At 38.7% G+C, this 18,196-nt stretch overlaps 1 protein-coding gene across 24 annotated transcripts in view; it reads left to right on the top strand.

Moving 5' to 3' along the window:
• Positions 1–18,196, top strand: part of RIMS2 (regulating synaptic membrane exocytosis 2) — a 372,071-nt gene that overhangs the window by 178,697 nt on the left and 175,178 nt on the right. For 16 of the 24 annotated variants that reach the window (XM_082235420.1, XM_082235422.1, XM_082235426.1 and 13 more), the window contains 6 exons: positions 4,067–4,131; positions 5,802–5,921; positions 7,590–7,689; positions 8,805–8,928; positions 10,406–10,452; positions 11,747–11,859. In XM_082235420.1, coding sequence (XP_082091546.1) covers positions 4,067–4,131; positions 5,802–5,921; positions 7,590–7,689; positions 8,805–8,928; positions 10,406–10,452; positions 11,747–11,859 — 569 coding nt within the window. Of the gene's footprint in view, positions 1–4,066; positions 4,132–4,245; positions 4,455–5,801; positions 5,922–7,589; positions 7,690–8,804; positions 8,929–10,405; positions 10,453–11,746; positions 11,860–18,196 lie in introns of all 24 variants that reach the window. The other 8 variants (XM_082235402.1, XM_082235412.1, XM_082235413.1 and 5 more) reach the window with 1 other exon arrangement.

Consider the following 18,196-nt stretch of genomic DNA (forward strand, 5'->3'; position numbering starts at 1 on the left):
CAAGTAATTAAGGAACAAAAGAAGAAGAGGCACACTAATCTAGGAACTTCCTCTCTGCCCAGAACGTTGGAGGCTATACACCACACCCCTCAACAGTATTTATAGGAACTCAAACACCAGATTCTGCTCTGTTCCAGTAACAAGAAGCCGAAAGCACCAGCCCGAAGATGACGAGTGAGACCTCGTCGAAACGTCGCACAGACACCCCGACTCTTACACGGGAAGACACCCGAAGACACCAAAACCTGCATATATATATATATATATATATATATACCTTTAAGAAATTTGTAAATATTTGGGATTTACAACTAGTTTTATAGAAAGTATTAGGTTTTCTTTTTTCAGTTTTATTTAATCAATGAACTTCACATGGTAAACCAAATTGTGGCTTACTTGGGACCACATGAATGTGCAAGTTCCTGAAGAGGAACTCACTGCTGCTTTGTTTGTCCCTGGTCTTTTTTATTTGTCCACCACCCTGAGTTAAGCTAAGGTTTGGTTTAACATGTTGTCTGAACCCATATTTGTGGTTAAGCTCTTTTCTCACTAACCATGAGCCGTATCCACAAACGAACATTTCTTTCTTTCTTTCTACTGACCATCTTCATTGCCTTCCTCTCAACTCATTCCAATTTGTCTATGTCCTTGCTAAGGTGCAACAACTGAAAATGAATACAATATTTCAGATGAAGTTTCACTAGTGCTTGAATAAAGTGTAACTATTACAGTACTTCTTTGACTTGGAAAATATGGGTCTATTTAATGCAGTCTAAAATCACATTAGCCTGTTTTTGCAGCTGTATCACTTTGCTGACTCATGTTCAGCTTGTAAATCAACTACAATCCAGAGATCTGTGTACTTCTGCCTAGTCAGGTATTCCCCATTCAACCAATTATTTGTGTTCAGTAATCTTCAGATGATTGTCTTCTGTACTAGCTAAAAATAAGTTCCTGAATTAAACTGGACAGGACACCAAATCCATCATCTGCAAGGGTGTGTGTGTGTAAGGTGTGGGGGCTCTGATTCTTGTTAGGGCTGCAGAACATGGTTTTTAGTTACTGTTCTCGTGGAAATGGAGGAAAGTATTAAGGTCCTTTCCTCATGTGACAGGATCCTGATTAAATTGGGGGCTCTCAGGCTTTCTATTAGTGTAAAAAGAAAATGTAACTGCAAGTGATGCATTTAGTGTCACACCTAGTTTAGTCCTATGTATACAAATACAGGATTTTATTCACAATAAAGCAGTTTTCTTTAATAATAATAATTTTATTATTTATATTTATACCCTGCCTGTCTGGCTGGGTTTCAAGTTGTCTTTCCCCTTTTAGTTAGAACTTCACCCTTATTGCCTTGTATCTTTGAAGCCAAATTATTCTTCATTTTTCTTTGTTGCATATTTGAACTGCCAATTTTAAGGTCCTTGCTCTGAATCCTCTGTGTGTGAATTCTGCACAACTTTCAGTCCACATAACCACAATCCTGTGCACAATTAAGAATTGAAGACTATTGAGTTGTCATCAGTGTCTTCAAGCTTTCCCTGTAGCATTAAAGTTAGAGGAGAAAATTGTTTAGGGGTGAGGATAGAACTTACGGGGAAGTGAAAATCTTTCCTTTCTTACCTCTGACTACCATCACAGGATTTTTAGAACTGAATTAAATTCAGAAGGTTCAATGTCCCAGAAATCACACTTTAGAGTAGCATTCTGTATTTCTGAGAAGTGTAGGGCATGGTGGTGAAGTGTTTAGTACTTTCCTACATACTAAAAGCAAACTTATTCCCCAAGTGTGAATCCTTATGCAGCTGAAAGGGCACCACCCATGGAGAAGAGAAAGGTATCAGCAGGTTTGAGAGAGCCAGGAAGTTGATAGAAGTGAAAATATAGGGGTAGGGATCCAAAAGAGCCCAATGCAATGGAGCAGCAGTGTTGGCTAAGTGATGGGGTGGGTGGGAATGGTGGGTGGTGGAAAGGAGTATTACACAGACTGGAATTGCAAACAGGAGCACGGCTTACTACATTTTATTACAGGTCTCAAATGTACCTGAACAGCTAAATCTCCTAGAATGCCGGGTTATAGCCCTGTTGAACACTGCAGAAAATATGTTGGATCTTTTGCAGAGGGAAGTGACCTTTGACACATACAAGAACATTGGATGTTTTTGTTGTCAAAGTGCTAGGTCTAAAAATGTCTCCTGCTCCTTCCTATTTCCCCCCTCTTTGTTCCAGCTCCCTCCACATGTTTATCCCCATCCCTTACTTAGAGCTTGTTGCATCCATACAAAGAGGTGAAGGAGAAGAGGAACAAAACATGAAAGAATGCATTGAATTATGTCACTGTCTTAATAAAATAATATTTACATAGTTTTTTAAAAATATTGTTCTAGATTAAAAACAGTTTTATAATTTTTATAATTTAGCATATGAATGCTGATGTTCAGTTTAACAAAATTTAATTCTAGGATTATTTTGTACTCTTTCTTAACAGTCTATCATTTTTTGGCAGGTATGTCAACATTTTGAAAACATTTTGGCAGCATAGTGGGATGTAGCATAGCATTACATTATTTAGATGTATTGTTATAGTTAAGGGGTTTAGATATCTGTACTTTTAAAAAGTCCCTAAATTCCACTACTGCTAAACTAAAATGTGGCTTTTGGAAAGATTCATTGCACATTTTATGGCCTAATTTTTGTTGCATCACCTGAAAGATGTTTTTAACCAAAATTTGAAATATATGTCTTCTGAACTGAAGCAGGTAATTTTGCTGACATGGGGTGGGGTGTACAGTAGAATAAGACTTGTACAAAGTAAAGAGAGTCCCTTGCATGAGCTCACTTGCCCTACCACCATGGCACTATGATTATAATTTAAATAAATTTGCAAAAGCTGTCTACTTATTTTCGGGTTTGCTTTGGCAACCATGAAAGCTGTAAACTTGCCGTTTATTCTAATGTAACTGTTGATAAACTAAAGTTTCTGTGAATCTGTCAGATGTTAGAAGCCATATTTTGTACAGCACATTCTCAACCAAGCAGATTTCTAAACCCCTCATTGTAGTTGTTTATATTTAGTATTATATTATTGCTCTTATGGGGGAAAAGTTTGAACATGACTTTTAAAAAGTTTCTTCTAAGGCTATTTTCTAGTTCAGTGTTAACAAAGTTGATATACATCTCCGCTGAAGGGCAGACTAATACTAATCTATCCACACTGCTTCTGGGGGTTAGGGTTTGGTGGAGATATTCCTCTGCTGGCTCTGTAGGTGATGGGGCTTGGCCACAGCAAAGGCCCCTGATTCACCTGCTAAAATTGTGGCAGAACATTTTGAGGACAGAGTAGGCCTGGACCTTATCCGGGAGAGGAATCTGATATTCTGTGCCAGCCTGGTGCTGGTGCAACAAAATAGGTAAAGAAACTGCCCCACACCTTCTAGTGGGGCTGTGTATGTGGCAGAAAATCCAATGTTCCACCCTAACACAGCTGCATTGCTGTATTGGTTTGTCACTAATATACCGGTAAATAAAATAAATAAGCATTGTGCTAACCAATTGTGTCATGAACCTATATTGGCAGCAGCCTGTTTCATTCTACTGTCTACATCCCAGCAATTTCAGTGGAGCTTATTTCCAATTTAATGATCTAAGAGCACAGCCAAATATCCTGATCCTAAGCACATACACCTAGGTGTAAGCCCTTTTGAAATAAATGGAAAACTTACAATGTTCTATGATATCAGCCCTAAGTCGTCGTCCCCGTTCATAATGTTTCTAATATTCTCATACACGTTTGTGAAATTTGGGATGTAAAGTGATGTTAGAAACACCAAATCTTTCACGTTGACATGCCATGTATCTAGATAATGTGCAAGCACACTCTCGCTCACTGTCTTCCACACTTTATAAGCTTCATTCTTTTGGAATTTCTGCTTTTTTCTAGAAAATACAGTAGTGAGCCAAAACCTCTAAAGGCAGGATGATACACAAATGCAAAGTCTATTATATCTGTCTGTCCTTTCTTTCACTTTTCCGTTACTGCACTATCTTGTCTGTCTGATCCTCACAGGAGACATGGATTACAACTGGGACCATACGTCTTGGCATAGCAGTGAGGCATCCCCAATGTCTTTGGTGAGACATGTGGAGCCTTACCATTCAGTTTCCTTTACCATTTCATGTTTCCTTTGTTTTATTTACATCTCTGCATGTTTTCTTTTTTGTATCCTTTTTATCCCACGCCTGTAGGGGACAGTCAAAGGGGAAAAAGAAAAACTAGTGAGCAGGCAGTTTTGTCGGACTCTAACACCTTATCTGAGAGACAAAAGAAAATGGTGTATTTTGGTGGCCACTCTTTGGAAGAGGACTTGGAATGGTCTGAGCCTCAGATTAAAGACTCTGGGGTAGACACCTGTAGTAGCACGACTCTAAATGAGGAGCATAGCCATAGTGAAAAGGTACTGGCTTTGTGGTGCCTGCATTTTAATCTGCTCATTTGGTCTTTGTTTGCTCTCTGTCACTCATTAAACCAGATCAGTAATAATAAGGCAGGTCTAATCTAACATTTCTTCAGGTGCAGAAAAGAAAAACAAAACCACAAACACTGGATTGCTCTCTTGTTTCTACATCTTGAAGCATAAGGAGAAAACATTATTCAGGCACTAAAAATAAACATCACTTTTATGGTCACATAATAGTATTTGGTGATCATCACCTTAAACCAGAAAAGTGATTTTAAAAAATGAGATCTCCTCTGGATTGGCATGTTTGATTACTGCTAAATGCCCCTGGGGCTGAAATTAAATTAATAGTTTAATTCCCAGGTTGGAAAAAATGGGTGGGGACAAAATTACATAAGTTTACACAGAAAAGTTGTTTTTCTTTTTTCCCTTTCAATGTCATGTTTGTTCATTTGTTTTGTTGCCATGTCATTTTTGTGCATCATGGGGTAGTATTTGTCCTTGCCATCTGCTTTGTGTTTTTGGTTGTTGTTTTCACCTTTTATTTGAGGCTTTTTAGTGTTATTAAATTTAATGAGGGATAATTTTTGTGCATGCTGATCTCTGCATGTGTGAGGGCATGAAACTGATGCACAGCTGTGAAAAATTGCTATGATTACACAAACCAAAGGTGCTAAAATATATATTTAAGTTACCATACAATATAAAGCAAAGTGTGTGTGGTAAATGAAGTATTTAATAATGAAATTACTGTGCATTTCTTAAACTTAAATTGATACTAGACTGTGAACTTAGGTATCTGCAGTTGGAAGCAAGTTTTGCTAAAATTATGATGAGAATTATTTCAGGTAAGGATGCCTAGATTTAGGCTGTTATATACAGTATAACAAAAATATAAAATAAAAGAAATGTAATGAAACACTTTTGGACTATCTTAGTTGAATTAAATTTTAATTCAATCCCTCTAATTAAGATTTAATCCATAATCCATACTGTAGCTTAAATATAATATTTTGAATAGATACAAAAGAAATGTGACATCTAGAAAAGTAATAACATGATGATTAATCCATAATGTTTTGTCTTAATTGATAAATTGCTTTAGAGTAGAGCTTTGGTGTAGACACATTTGGAATTAAATCATGTAAAATGTTTAAGGAGTAACTGGATGACCTAATAGGTTGATATCAGTTCCAATTCTTTACATATAAATATAAAGCCAGTAGTGTAATCATAGCCATTTCACAATGCTTAAAGCTGGCAAATGGGAATGAAGTTGATACTGAGACTTTTTCAGAGACTGAATTCTATTGATTTCCCTCTCTGTTAACTATATTACGATAGCATCCTGTAACCTGGCAACCATCCAAAGATGGAGACCGTTTAATTGGTCGGATTTTGTTAAACAAGCGACTAAAAGATGGAAGTGTGCCTAGAGATTCTGGAGCAATGCTTGGATTGAAGGTTGGTAACTGAGCTTTTAAATATATTTATCAGTTGAATCCTAGTGGTTAAAGGTATAGTTCTGATGCAAGAAACCTACATTTTACAGACCTTTTCATACATTACCAAAATCTTGGGCAACATCAAATTCAATGAAATTGCATGACTATGGTATCTGGTATTATTAAAAATAGTTCAGTCAATAGCTCGCTGTGTGCGATATGCAAAGCAATTTGAGGGCAAAATCACTTGGATCTATATCAAACTTGATGCCAGAATTTATGCAGATCTATTGGAGGTCCATATCTTCTTATAGCTTGTGGGGTCAGATTGAGTTGTTGTTGCTGCTTGAGAACATGGACAGGACACTTGCAGCAACGAGGCTATGTGCCCTCTTGATCCCTACTCATCATGGCTGGCAGAATCAAGTAGGAGGGGATAGATATAACACCTCACTCTTTGTGTGAACAGGCGGAGGAACCCCCCCCCAACCCCAGGCAGTGGCGTAGCGTGGGAGGTGCAGGGGGGCCGGCCGCACCGGGCGCAACATCTGGGGGTTAGGGGGTGCAAATCCACTGGTTAGGGGGTGCAAATCCACGGGTTAGGGGGCGCAAATTACTTGCCTTGCCCCGGGTGCTGACAACCCACGCTACGCCACTGACCCCAGGTGACTCCCTAGTGGAATAATGACTCATGACAACGGGTTATGGGATTAAAACTGGCCACAACTTTATTAAAGATTCAGATGTAGGCTTAGGCATTGGGCGTTTATCCCTCCCAGTCCCCAGCCGGGGATCTGGGGAACAACAAGGTTATCCAAAATGTGTGGGGATTGGGCTGACTTTGGAAAACATATGTTTAAGCAGAAAGCCTGCTCCCCATTTTGCTGCAACGCAGGGGAAACCACTGACAGCCTATTGGTGTATGGCCAATGACTCCCCTCAAAACAACCCCTTTAACAGGGAACCCTGGGATCGCCGCCGCGGGGGGGGGATGGGCTACCGCTTCACCCCCTCCCCATTTAGAGAAGATAGACTAAAGGATTCCGCCCAAGGCCTGAAACCGCCACCTGAGACCACAAAATCGCAGTCTTGCCACCAAGACTACTTACACCTGAAAAGGCCCCTCATAGTCTGACAGCCATTCCAAAAGGCCATGCCAACCATTGCTCGTTACCCATAGTTGTGAGGTGCACTCCGTCGGGCCTGAAGAGTTCCCTCCTACTCTTTAAGGCAGTTATGCCCACTGTCTTTCAAGAGTCAGGGTGCAGCCTTTCCTGGGTTATCAAGAGTGTAGGAGCCAGGCAGCTGCGGGCAGGTGCCTGGTGGAAACAGGTCTGGTTTCAGACTCAGTTTTAGCACCAAAACAGCCTTTTGATTACCTTTATTAGGAGAAAGAAGGTGGGCTGTAACCTGTTGGTTCCCTTTAGTGACATTCTATACAATTGACCATAGTGTGTTTTTAGAAGAACTTAGAGGGTTGTGAGTTAGGGCACTTGGAGTTATTTCTTGAAATTCTTAGCAGTGAATATATTTGATTGTTTTAATGTTTTTTCAGATTTTTAAAATGCGTTAAATTTTTTATAAAAGTGTTTTGCTTTGCAGGGCTCATTTGAGAGGAAGGATGGGCTAGAAATTGAGTGAATGAATAATTGCTGTGTCCCCCACCCTCACTCTTTCTTCCAAACAGGTTGTAGGAGGAAAAATGACTGAATCAGGTCGGCTATGTGCATTTATCACCAAAGTAAAAAAAGGAAGTTTAGCTGATACAGTGGGACACCTTAGGCCAGGTATGAGAGGAACATTCAGCTGAATTATGTAACTGGACAGTGTCAATAATGATTGTTTTTTGGTGCATTCTGTGATTTAAATGCAGTGATTTACTTCTATGCTGTTGAGAACACTGTTAATCTCTTCATCTATTCTAATTCTTATATTTTACTTGAGGGTTAAAAGTTGTGGTTGTATTTTAAACATTTTTTTAAAAAAATCAAACCTTATATTCCTTTGGAAGAGCTGAGATTATCCATTCTTTGAGTTATTCTGCTTCTGTGGCATAGCTTACTTACATTTTTTATTATGTTAATTTATACCAATTTCTATTCTGTTGCTTTCTTTCCCCCAGGGATGTAATATTATTTATTTATTTAATTTCATAAAATTTACATACTGCTTGATTGTTTTAAAAAAACCCTCATAGTGGTTTACAAAAGATAAAGCAAGAAAATCAAGAAAACATTACAACTCTACTTTAACAACCCTTTTTTATTACAAAAGTCAAAATACTAAAACAGATTGAAAGTACCTCATATATAGACTATGTAAGTCATATGCCAAGGATTACCGCTCTTTTGTTAGGGGGACCCAATTAGAGTTTTTCCTTTGTTTGAAGATAGCATACATGCTGTTTCTAGTTCTCAGCCTAAAGTGGAGCTTGCTTAAACTATGCTCCCAACTTGATGGTCTCACCCACAGGTACAGGATTGTTACATCTCTGTTTAACATGCAGATGGCTTATTATCTCAGTGTGTTCATTTTTGAAAAATCTAGAAATGGATGCCTTCAAATTCAGTTGGATTATTCTGTATAATATAAGAGAAGGTGAACAATACGAAGGGAACCAATGGAGCAGCTGTTCTATTTTGAGGCTATTCTGTTAATTTACATCAATAGGAAAACTGTGTTTCTTCACAGACATTTTCCTGTAGAATAATATATTCTCTTAGAAGGAATTCATATTTGGGTTGAATTATATTTCTGTATTATTAGTTAATGTTAGGGCTGATACATAACTTTAAAAAACCTTTTCTAGATTAAAAAAGAGTCAAACGTGAGCAATTCAGCAAGAACACAACCTACAGTCAAGTTTTCCTTCTGAAACAAACTCTTATGGCTACCATTGCAGGTGATGAAGTGTTAGAATGGAATGGAAGGCTTTTACAAGGAGCCACATTTGAAGAAGTGTACAACATCATTCTAGAATCCAAACCAGAGCCACAAGTGGAACTTGTAGTTTCAAGGCCAATTGGGTAAGTACAGGTTCCCTTCATGAATTGTTTAGAATATACACAGGCATGACAAAATTAAAAAATAAATAAAATCAATTTCTCATCCCACTAGTTATTCCCACATGAGTTTAAACTCACAGATGAGTTTAATGATTTTCCTAAGAATAAGCTCTTGGAATTCAAACCCAAATTCCCCCTTTTGGTTTAAGTTTAAAAAGCAAATAGTCCCTCGTTTGATTCATTTGTAAGCCTAAAGCTATAGATTAGAGCTTGTGTTGCTTGCTGAGACTGCCTACCAGCAGCCACTTCCTGCCACCAAACCAGCCCATTGCCAACCACCTCCCTTTCTTTTATACCTTGCTCCTCATCTCCTCACAGCTCCCCCAACCCCCTGTCCTTCTACCATTGGTAGGAGGAGGGGAATAAAGGGAACAACAGGGAAGGACAAAAGTCTTTATCCTCTTCATTCCCATCCCCACAACAGTGGTAGCAACAACAACAATTACAATAGGGGGAGTGTAGGAAGGTTGGCCTGAACTGCCTGCCTGCCTGCTCCACCAGTCTGCTCGCTTGTGCCATCTGCCTGGGCCACCATCCCGCCTTCTTCCCCTTCCCCTGGTCTGGTGGCAGTGGCAACAACAGGGAGCATTCTGAAAGCCCCAAGCAGACTGGAAACCATGGTTTGATATCCTGCTTTGTTCACCAGAGGGGATTGGAAAGATGTAGGCAAGAATCTTTTATAAGCTTGTTCTCTTAATGAAACCATAGTTTCTTGTTATTACATGTAAACCAGACCCTTCAAATTGCAGAGCTAGGGAGTCACATTCAAAAGCTAAATAACTCTAGATGTAATTCTTTATGGAACTAAGTCAATAAATAAAATCTAAGCAGAGTTGCGTCTTATTGAAATGAATAGAATTTGTGCACATTGTGTGTGTGTGTGTGTGTGTGTGTGTGTGTGTGTGTGTCATTCCATATGGCTGTAGAGAGAGCTGAAGAGGTGAGGGGTGGTTTGGTTTACCGGAACAAAAAATGCTTCTCACTTCTGATCTGATTTGGATGCCATTGTTAGAAAATATCCAACTTGGATGGTTTGCTTGGATCACTTTCAGTGCGTTTTGTTGACATGTTGACATGTTTTGTTGACATGTTCATCAGTTGTACACTATTCTTGTGACTGTAATTCATTTTGACTGTTTTGAATTTTAAATTATTGTAATTTACCATGGCATCTGCTTGTGAAGGGTAGACAATAAATAAATAAATAACTTTCCAAGATACTCTTGTTAGTTTTTATGTTATACAACTATCTCTATCACACATACAACTACATCTGTACATCTATGGAAATATTTATATATTTATAGAAAAAACAACAGTATATTTTCTGTGATTTTGCAGTGTAATATTCTATCTTCAAGTTCCATATTGTTTTGTGCTAAGTAACCCTATAGGACATAGATAAAGTATAAACATGATTTGTTTTTCATAATTGCAGAGATATTCCCAGAATACCTGACAGTACGCATGCACAGTTGGAGTCCAGTAAGTTTCATTTTTCTGGATTGAACGCAAGCTGGAAATTGAAAAGATGTTTGTGTTCATTCTAAATTTTGCCTCTTTGTCTGTATCTGTATAGGTATCGCTCTTCTATGTGTCTTATCTATGTTTTCTATCATTCTTCAATAATAAACTATCAGAAGTCAGGAAATCTAATGCTAGGGTTGGCATTCTTTTATAAATTCACTCTTCTCTTTATTAAAAAGGGAAGAACAACCTAGTGGGTAAAAATAGGATTGACGTCAATCCTAACTTCAATTTCCTGCTTTTTTGTTAATGCTGTGTGCTGCAGCCTTATTAAATAAAATGCATTTCATTATGTTCAGTATTTAAAATCAGTATTTTTATATTTTAGAGAAAATACTACACCATACAAATATTTTAAAGTGATTGAATATTTGGCCTTTACGGATCTTATTAATGTTTTGGTATATGCCAGGTATCAAGAATAGAGCATGCCAACAGCAACGTCGGAGTGACAGCTCAAAACCTTAAGTTTTGGCAGATTCATCTGCACAGCTGTGTAAGATTGAGATGCTGTTTTCTTCTTCACTTTAGTGTTGGTTGGGGGAATCATCCCAAATAGGGCAGATTCTTCCACACCATTTGGATTGAATTCCCTCCCACTCCAGCCCCGGAAGATATAGCCCACAATGCTCGTTTCGTCCCCCTGACCATCTGGAGGCATGATCGGACTTCCAGTTGTACAACATTGGAGACAACCCATAATTAATTGTATCAGCCATTAATTTATTGTTGGATGTAAAAACCATAATGATTTTAAGACCCCTATGGCATCTTCTTACTGGAGAAATAAAGCTTGTAACCAAAAATATTTTTTTCAAGATGAAAAATGTTATTTCCTTGACTTACTCTAAAAATAATATAACAAGCAAACAATTTATTTGAGGAGACTTTATCCTGCCAAACCCAAATATTCAAAAACAAGTTCTTGTTTTGCAGTGTTTTTAATATAGGTGATAGCAATTGAGCTGCAGTCCTCAAGATACAGAGCATTTGACTTCGATCCAATCCCAATGATTCAAGCATATGTTTAAGTTTCCATTAATATAATGGATCTTTAAGTGCTTAGCTTTGGCTAAATTATACCCATTGTTTTGTTCATCATGTTCATATTTAGAGATTAAATCAAGTTTTAAGATTATCTGTTACCTTTTCAACACACTGTGTATTCGTGTATTTTTATTCAAATGATCCTTCTCTTAATGTTTATATAATCAGAATATGTTTAATAAAGTAAAATAAATTATACTTTCAGGTTCTAGTTCGTTTGAATCTCAAAAAATGGACCGGCCTTCTATTTCAGTCACTTCTCCCATGAGTCCAGGCATGTTGAGGGATGTTCCACAGTTCTTATCTGGACAACTTTCAGTATGTAAACATTTGTTCAGTTTGTTCTTATTTACTTTGTTGGTTGTAATAAAGTATTGCTAATGGAAAATGCCAGGTAACTATATACTGAAGTTGTTACTACCCTTAATTCTTTTATTCAGCTATTTCTCAACATGAATTACAGGCAACCCCCATTTACGCAGGGGTTATGTTCCAAGCCATTGTGTGCATTGGTGGCGCATGCGTAAGGCCACCCCACCCTGTTTTGTTCCTGGTCCTGTTCCACCCTCTTCTGGTGCTGAACATGGTGCACAGTTGTGCATGCATCAAATATATTCAAAATCGGAGTTGCCTGTAATTGCCTGAAATTACAATCTCCTCCTTTATTCAGGATATTTATATCTAATATTTTCAGTTTGCAGAATTATATTTTTCATTTCCATATGTAAATCATGAATGTGCACAGTTGGCTACAGCTATTCATAACAGATTCTATAAAACATACTCAAGGAAAATGTAGAGTCCCATGTATGGGACTGAAAAATTATTCATGTCTTAAATAATTTGAAAGAACTGAAGCACAAGCTTCCACAACCCCTTCCTGAGCTAGTCTGAGAATCTGTCCACTAGTTCTTGATCATATTCATTCTACTAATTATCACTGTGGCACAAGATTTCACACAGAGAACAAAGCATTTTGGCGACTGTGAACCTATTCTTTTTCCTTGGAAGCGCAAAAATGATTTTCAAAAGTGTGTACATTTGAAATCTACACCAGTGCTTCCAGTAAAACAATTCATAATATTAATGAGTGATATTAGTTTGAAAAGTGTGAGCATGATGATCAGCAATTTCGGAAGAGCTGATGTTTAAGTGGTAGTAGGTAGAGAATGAATACAGAATGTATTTATGTCAAGAGAATACACAAAATATAGGGAAATTGGAAGGCAATTTCTTTGGCAGCAGGATGTGCAGTCCACCGGGTACTTGTTCTGACAAATAACATTGGGATTTGCTGAAGAATGGGAAACTTTGGCAGGGACTGAGATTTTCTTGTTCAATAATAATAATAGTAATAATTTCCCATGTGTTTTCCCACACTGCTTATATTGAAACCACTAGAGTTTTACTGTGACAGAACGAGAACAAGGACTCTGATTTCTCTTGGAAGTAGCTTGTAGTAGCATAGCTTACTTTTCTCTTTGGTCTGACATGATGGATTGTAGTCCTCAATAGACATAGGAATCAGATTGTAAAAACATGAACAATACCTAATTCTCTGGAGGGAGAAGCTGCACTTACCCTACATTAGGAAACAGTAGACTATTGTTCACGTCCATTTTTATCCCCTGGGATAGACAAATCTGCAAATGTTTGTTTCTCTTGGTTTCTCATTTTTCAGTCTTAAATTCAAGTCTCTCTGCAGCAATTTGTTATCATTGATTTTTTAAAATCCTCATGAAAATTTGGCAGCATCTTAGTGTGATTTTCTCCTGTACACACATTTTTTATCCAGTTTTGGCTAATAAATAGATTTTTAAAGGAACTTCCCCCCAAATAATGCATTTTTGTTTAACTAATGTATGCATGTTCTGTACACCTTTACCTAACATATGCATTTTTGTACATGTTGGTTAGAGAAGTACAATACAAATTTTGGAAAAGTTCAGATTTTGAAGGATAGTTGTATTTCAACTGAGTTATGGATATTTGAGTGCACACACTCATGTGTTTTTTCGCAAGGAAAATAATGGATGGAGGGTGTGTAGAAGTCATGCTGTTTTGCATAGTTTCTCTCACGTGATCCTCCTTCTCTTGCTTATCAGTGTTGGGTGCCTTGTCTTTTCAGTACAGTTTGCAAAAGTAGGGCTGAGGTTCTTTGTTGGCGTTTATCTCTAAATTATTTCGATACGTTTAGTACCTGTTAACTATAAGTGTGCTTCATCTACAATATATGTTTTGTCTGGCTGCTGACTTCTTGTTAAAAGTGATCCCATTTTTGTACAATGTGTTCCATCACTAGGTTTCCCCTTCTGTGCTTATAATTTTCTAAACGTGGAAAATTTAATATAACACTAGTCCATGCTTCTTGATATGTGTACTGTGATCCCTAGCTGGGGGGTGATCAGCTGGTGTGCCATGAGTTGCTGCTGATTCACTTAAAATCCTATTTACCCATTGTGACTTTGAGGACAGTGGGAGAGGAGGTAGGAGAGTCATCTGGGCCTCCACACTGACTTTAGTGTGAGTGTTTTATATCACCTTTTGTGCAGGTATAACATCCTGTCATTGCTGGGGCTTGCACCAGACCTTCACCTGAGCATAGTATCTGGACTAAACTTTGCTTTTCCTCCATCATGCCCCCAATTCCGCTGAGATTCTCTCTCCCCCCCCCCAGCCACACCCATCTGCCCTGTTATGTCATCCTGTGTGACATCAGGTGGGAGTCAGGTAAAGTGGCCTGCACTTTGCCTGCACAGCATTTCTAAGCTGTTTCAGCAGCATTTTTGTCACCTGACGTGTTTATGATGTCAGGTAATGGACAGGTGGATGGCCATGCACTCCTGGCAAACTTGGCTTGTGGGGCTTGTGGGTTGAAAAAGTTCCCCACCCCTGTTGCAGGGGTTCCACTAGCTGTAGTACCACCTGTCACTACAGCCAGTGTTAATTTGCTATGTTGTCGTATCTTTTGGGCTGCCAGTGCAAGAGCATTTCATCGTGAAAGTATCCCACCCATTAGGCAGTGTAGTGATTTTCAGGTATCCCTAACACTTTTTCTTCAAACAGCCATTAATTTGGTCACTAAAGACCAAACTTGATGACTGTTTTTAAGTTTCTCTTAGCATGTGTCTCCCACAAATTGTCTTTAATTCATTATAATCCATCTGACAGAATATGTTTTTGGAAAGATAAAAAGTATATGTTCCAACCAGCTTTATTTAAACACTTCTAAGACCTATTTTTGGGACGCGGGTGGCGCTGTGGGCTAAAGCCTCAGCGCCTAGGGCTTGCCGATCGAAAGGTCGGCGGTTCGAATCCCCGCGGCGGGGTGCGCTCCCGCTGCTCGGTCCCAGCGCCTGCCCACCTAGCAGTTCGAAAGCACCCCCGGGGGCAAGTAGATAAATAGGTACCGCTTACCAGCGGGAAGGTAAACGGCGTTCCGTGTGCGGCTCTGGCTCGCCAGAGCAGCGTTGTCACGCTGGCCACGTGACCCGGAAGTGTCTCCGGACAGCGCTGGCCCCCGGCCAATAAATGTGAGATGGGCGCACAAACCCCAGAGTCTGGCAAGACTGGCCCGTTCGGGCAGGGGTACCTTTACCTTTACCTTTAAGACCTATTTATTTCATCAGGAGAAATTGAAACAAATGCATAATACTCCCAATACATAGTTTTAGCTGATCATGCCCTTTGTTTCACAAAGACTAGCTTTTTCAAGAAGAAAGTTAAAAATCAAGGAGCATTTCTTTCTGCAATATCTATTTGAAATGAGCTGAAGTGGTATAAAACCATTAACTTGACTGAGTTTTATATGGAATCTACAGCATTTCAGAGCAAGTCTAGATTCTGCATGGCATGGTCATGAAGCCAAATCAGAGTGAGTGCAGGAACAGAAGGCAGTGATTCCTACCCTCATTCTGATGTCTTATGACAGAAATGTTGAATAAAACAACACCCAACGGAGCAAAATATAACTTCTGCCAGGATCCAACAATGGGAAGAGTAACCTCTACTGTTAGGACCATATGAACAGGCAGCAGGGGTAGCAAAACTGCGAGCACAGTTTTGTAAAATCTTTCATTCCCCAAGTCCCTGTTCTATACCAAAGAATATTCTAAAGTGCCTTTGGCGCGCCTCTAGCTCACACTGAATAAAACTTATTGGAATCAGTTTTTATTCTGGGGAAGTGGCCTTACCGATACTGTTGGTTTGTCTTCTGCTGTAGGTTTGGGTGCACCGCAGACTGAAATTAGTTGTGGCCTTGGTCTAGGATTTTTGCCCTGATGTTGAAATATCAACATCTTGATGTCGAGACCTGCTAAGTGGTTTTCATTAAATGATTAGTTCGAGTCGGCCCTAGCAGAAATGCCTCAAAAGGTTGCAGTGGGTGGTTGCTCATCTCTTCAGAGGAATTTGCCGTATGAAGTACTGCAGGAGTCCATCTTGCTCATCCTACTGTTCAGCTGTGGAAATCTTGCATAATATTGAAGTGGAGTCAATATTTAGATGACTCACAACTCTGCATTCTTTTTCATCTGACCCATATGCTGTAGTTGTATTCAGGAACCACAAATGAACTGTGCACTGTTCCCTCGAGTACAACTGAGTCACTGGATTCCCTCTTCCTTCCTTGTGGTTCAGGCAAAAACTTGCTGTAGGCCATCATTAAGAACCTTGCAAGGGAGATGTATAAACAAAGTTTTAAATAACAGTAACAGTTAAATTACCAACACATGTGTAGAGCAATTCTGTTATGAAGGCTCAACCTGAAAACACAGATGGTGGATAGACAATCGTTTAGCACCAAGTGGTTCTTTGACACATATGCTGTTCATCTATAATGACTGACATAAAAAAGTGGTGAAAACAACTTTGTCACCCATTGGTAGCCATCAAAAATCTGAGGACTAAGGAGCGGGGCGGAGGTTCATGTAGATAAGCTTAATAGAAACTAAAGCCAGAAACACAGGAATGATAGAAATACTCATATTTTGATTTCTTATTATCTGGGCTTGTATTATTGCTTTGCATACTCCTGGATATCTCATGATAATTGAAACTACAATATTGGCAAAGGGTGCTTTTCACTAATTCAGTCTGATAAGGCAGCTTTCTGTAACCTTGGGGATTAGACTATTGTTCTACTTGGCACTGACTTTTAAAACTGTTCAGAAATTGTAGTGAACACAGTATGTGATGACTTCCTAACTGTGAAGTGCTTATCTGGAAGCACATTACTGTAGTCTCCTGGAAGAAATGTACACCTCTGGTTTTGTTTTTAAAAGCTGACATTGCTTCAACTATATACACACTTAATAGAGCAATTCTGCGCTCTGTTCTACTGTCATAGCCTCCTAAAACTGAGCCAATTGTGTACTATTGTATGAAATCCTGTCCATAATTGTGGAATTTCTTCATGACATTTTTCAAAAGGCAAACTTTCAGTGACCAGGATTAATCTCGAGATGCTGGTGTTGTGGTGATGATTATTGTGGTTTGAAGGGATTATATTGTTTAATTAGTTGATTAGATTCAAATACTTATTCTTACCTATTTATTTATTTATTGAATGCATTGGCTCATTTTGAATCTTTGCAGAAGTGTGAGGAAAAGCAATCAGTAAAGAAGAAAATATTCATAATGATTTAAAATTATATAATTGCTCTGTAATGTCAGAAGAGCTACTAGCAATATACTGATCTCCAAGAAACGGACAGAAATGTATTGTTGGTTTGCTAGCATAAGTAATACTTATGAAAAATATTTGCCTTATCATGAAGTCAAAAAGAATTCAGATGGGGCTCTGATTAGGACTAGAGCTAATCCTATTCAGGATACTTTTGTACAGTTTATTTACCAGCGTATGCATTTTATAACAAAATGTAAAATCCATTTGGTCATGTATTTTATTATTTACTTCACTACATTTATGCACTCTTGAGTGTAATGAAACTTTAAACCAGTTCAAAGCATGTTTGTTTCTCTGTTAGTACAACTAAATTACTTTGGGGTTTATCCATACACACAGGCTATGTAAATAGACTAACAGTCCTCAAATATACTCAATATAAGCTGATTCTTCTTTTTGATGTTGATATGGCACATTTTGAAGGACAACTAATTAGCAAGTGTAGCAAAACAACCTTTATTAGCGAGATCTGCAATGTATCTTGGGTGTTGTGAACTGCCCTGTGATCTTCAGATAAAGTGCGGTATACAAATTTAAATAGGAGTCATCATCATCTGCATCCAAGAAGGAAGCTTACGGTAAATTGAAACCAGTTTTTCTGGTCAGGCAGAGGGCAAAAGGAGATGAATTAGGAAGCATTTAATTGAGTTAGAAGTACAGTCCTGATATTATTTTGGGAATAAGGATGCTTCCCATGGGAGTGTTATCTTGCAGATGGGTTGTTCTTGTACATGATGAGCCCATGAGGGTAAACACACTGACTTCTGAACCATTATATTAATTGCTATTCTGACTGCAGTGCCTCCCCAAAGCCTCCCCTGCACCCCCACCAAAGAACCAGAGAGAGTCTCTCATATCCAGCCCCTGCCCCTCACCCACACCTGGGAGTGCTTGTGGGGGCAGCAACAGCATAACCACAATACAGGTTGCTGCAGGATCGAGCCCATTGTCAAGCCTACTCTGTAGCAG

The sequence above is a fragment of the Podarcis vaucheri genome (assembly GCF_965113315.1).
Source record: "Podarcis vaucheri genome assembly, chromosome: 8".
NCBI classification, from domain to species: domain Eukaryota; kingdom Metazoa; phylum Chordata; class Lepidosauria; order Squamata; family Lacertidae; genus Podarcis; species Podarcis vaucheri.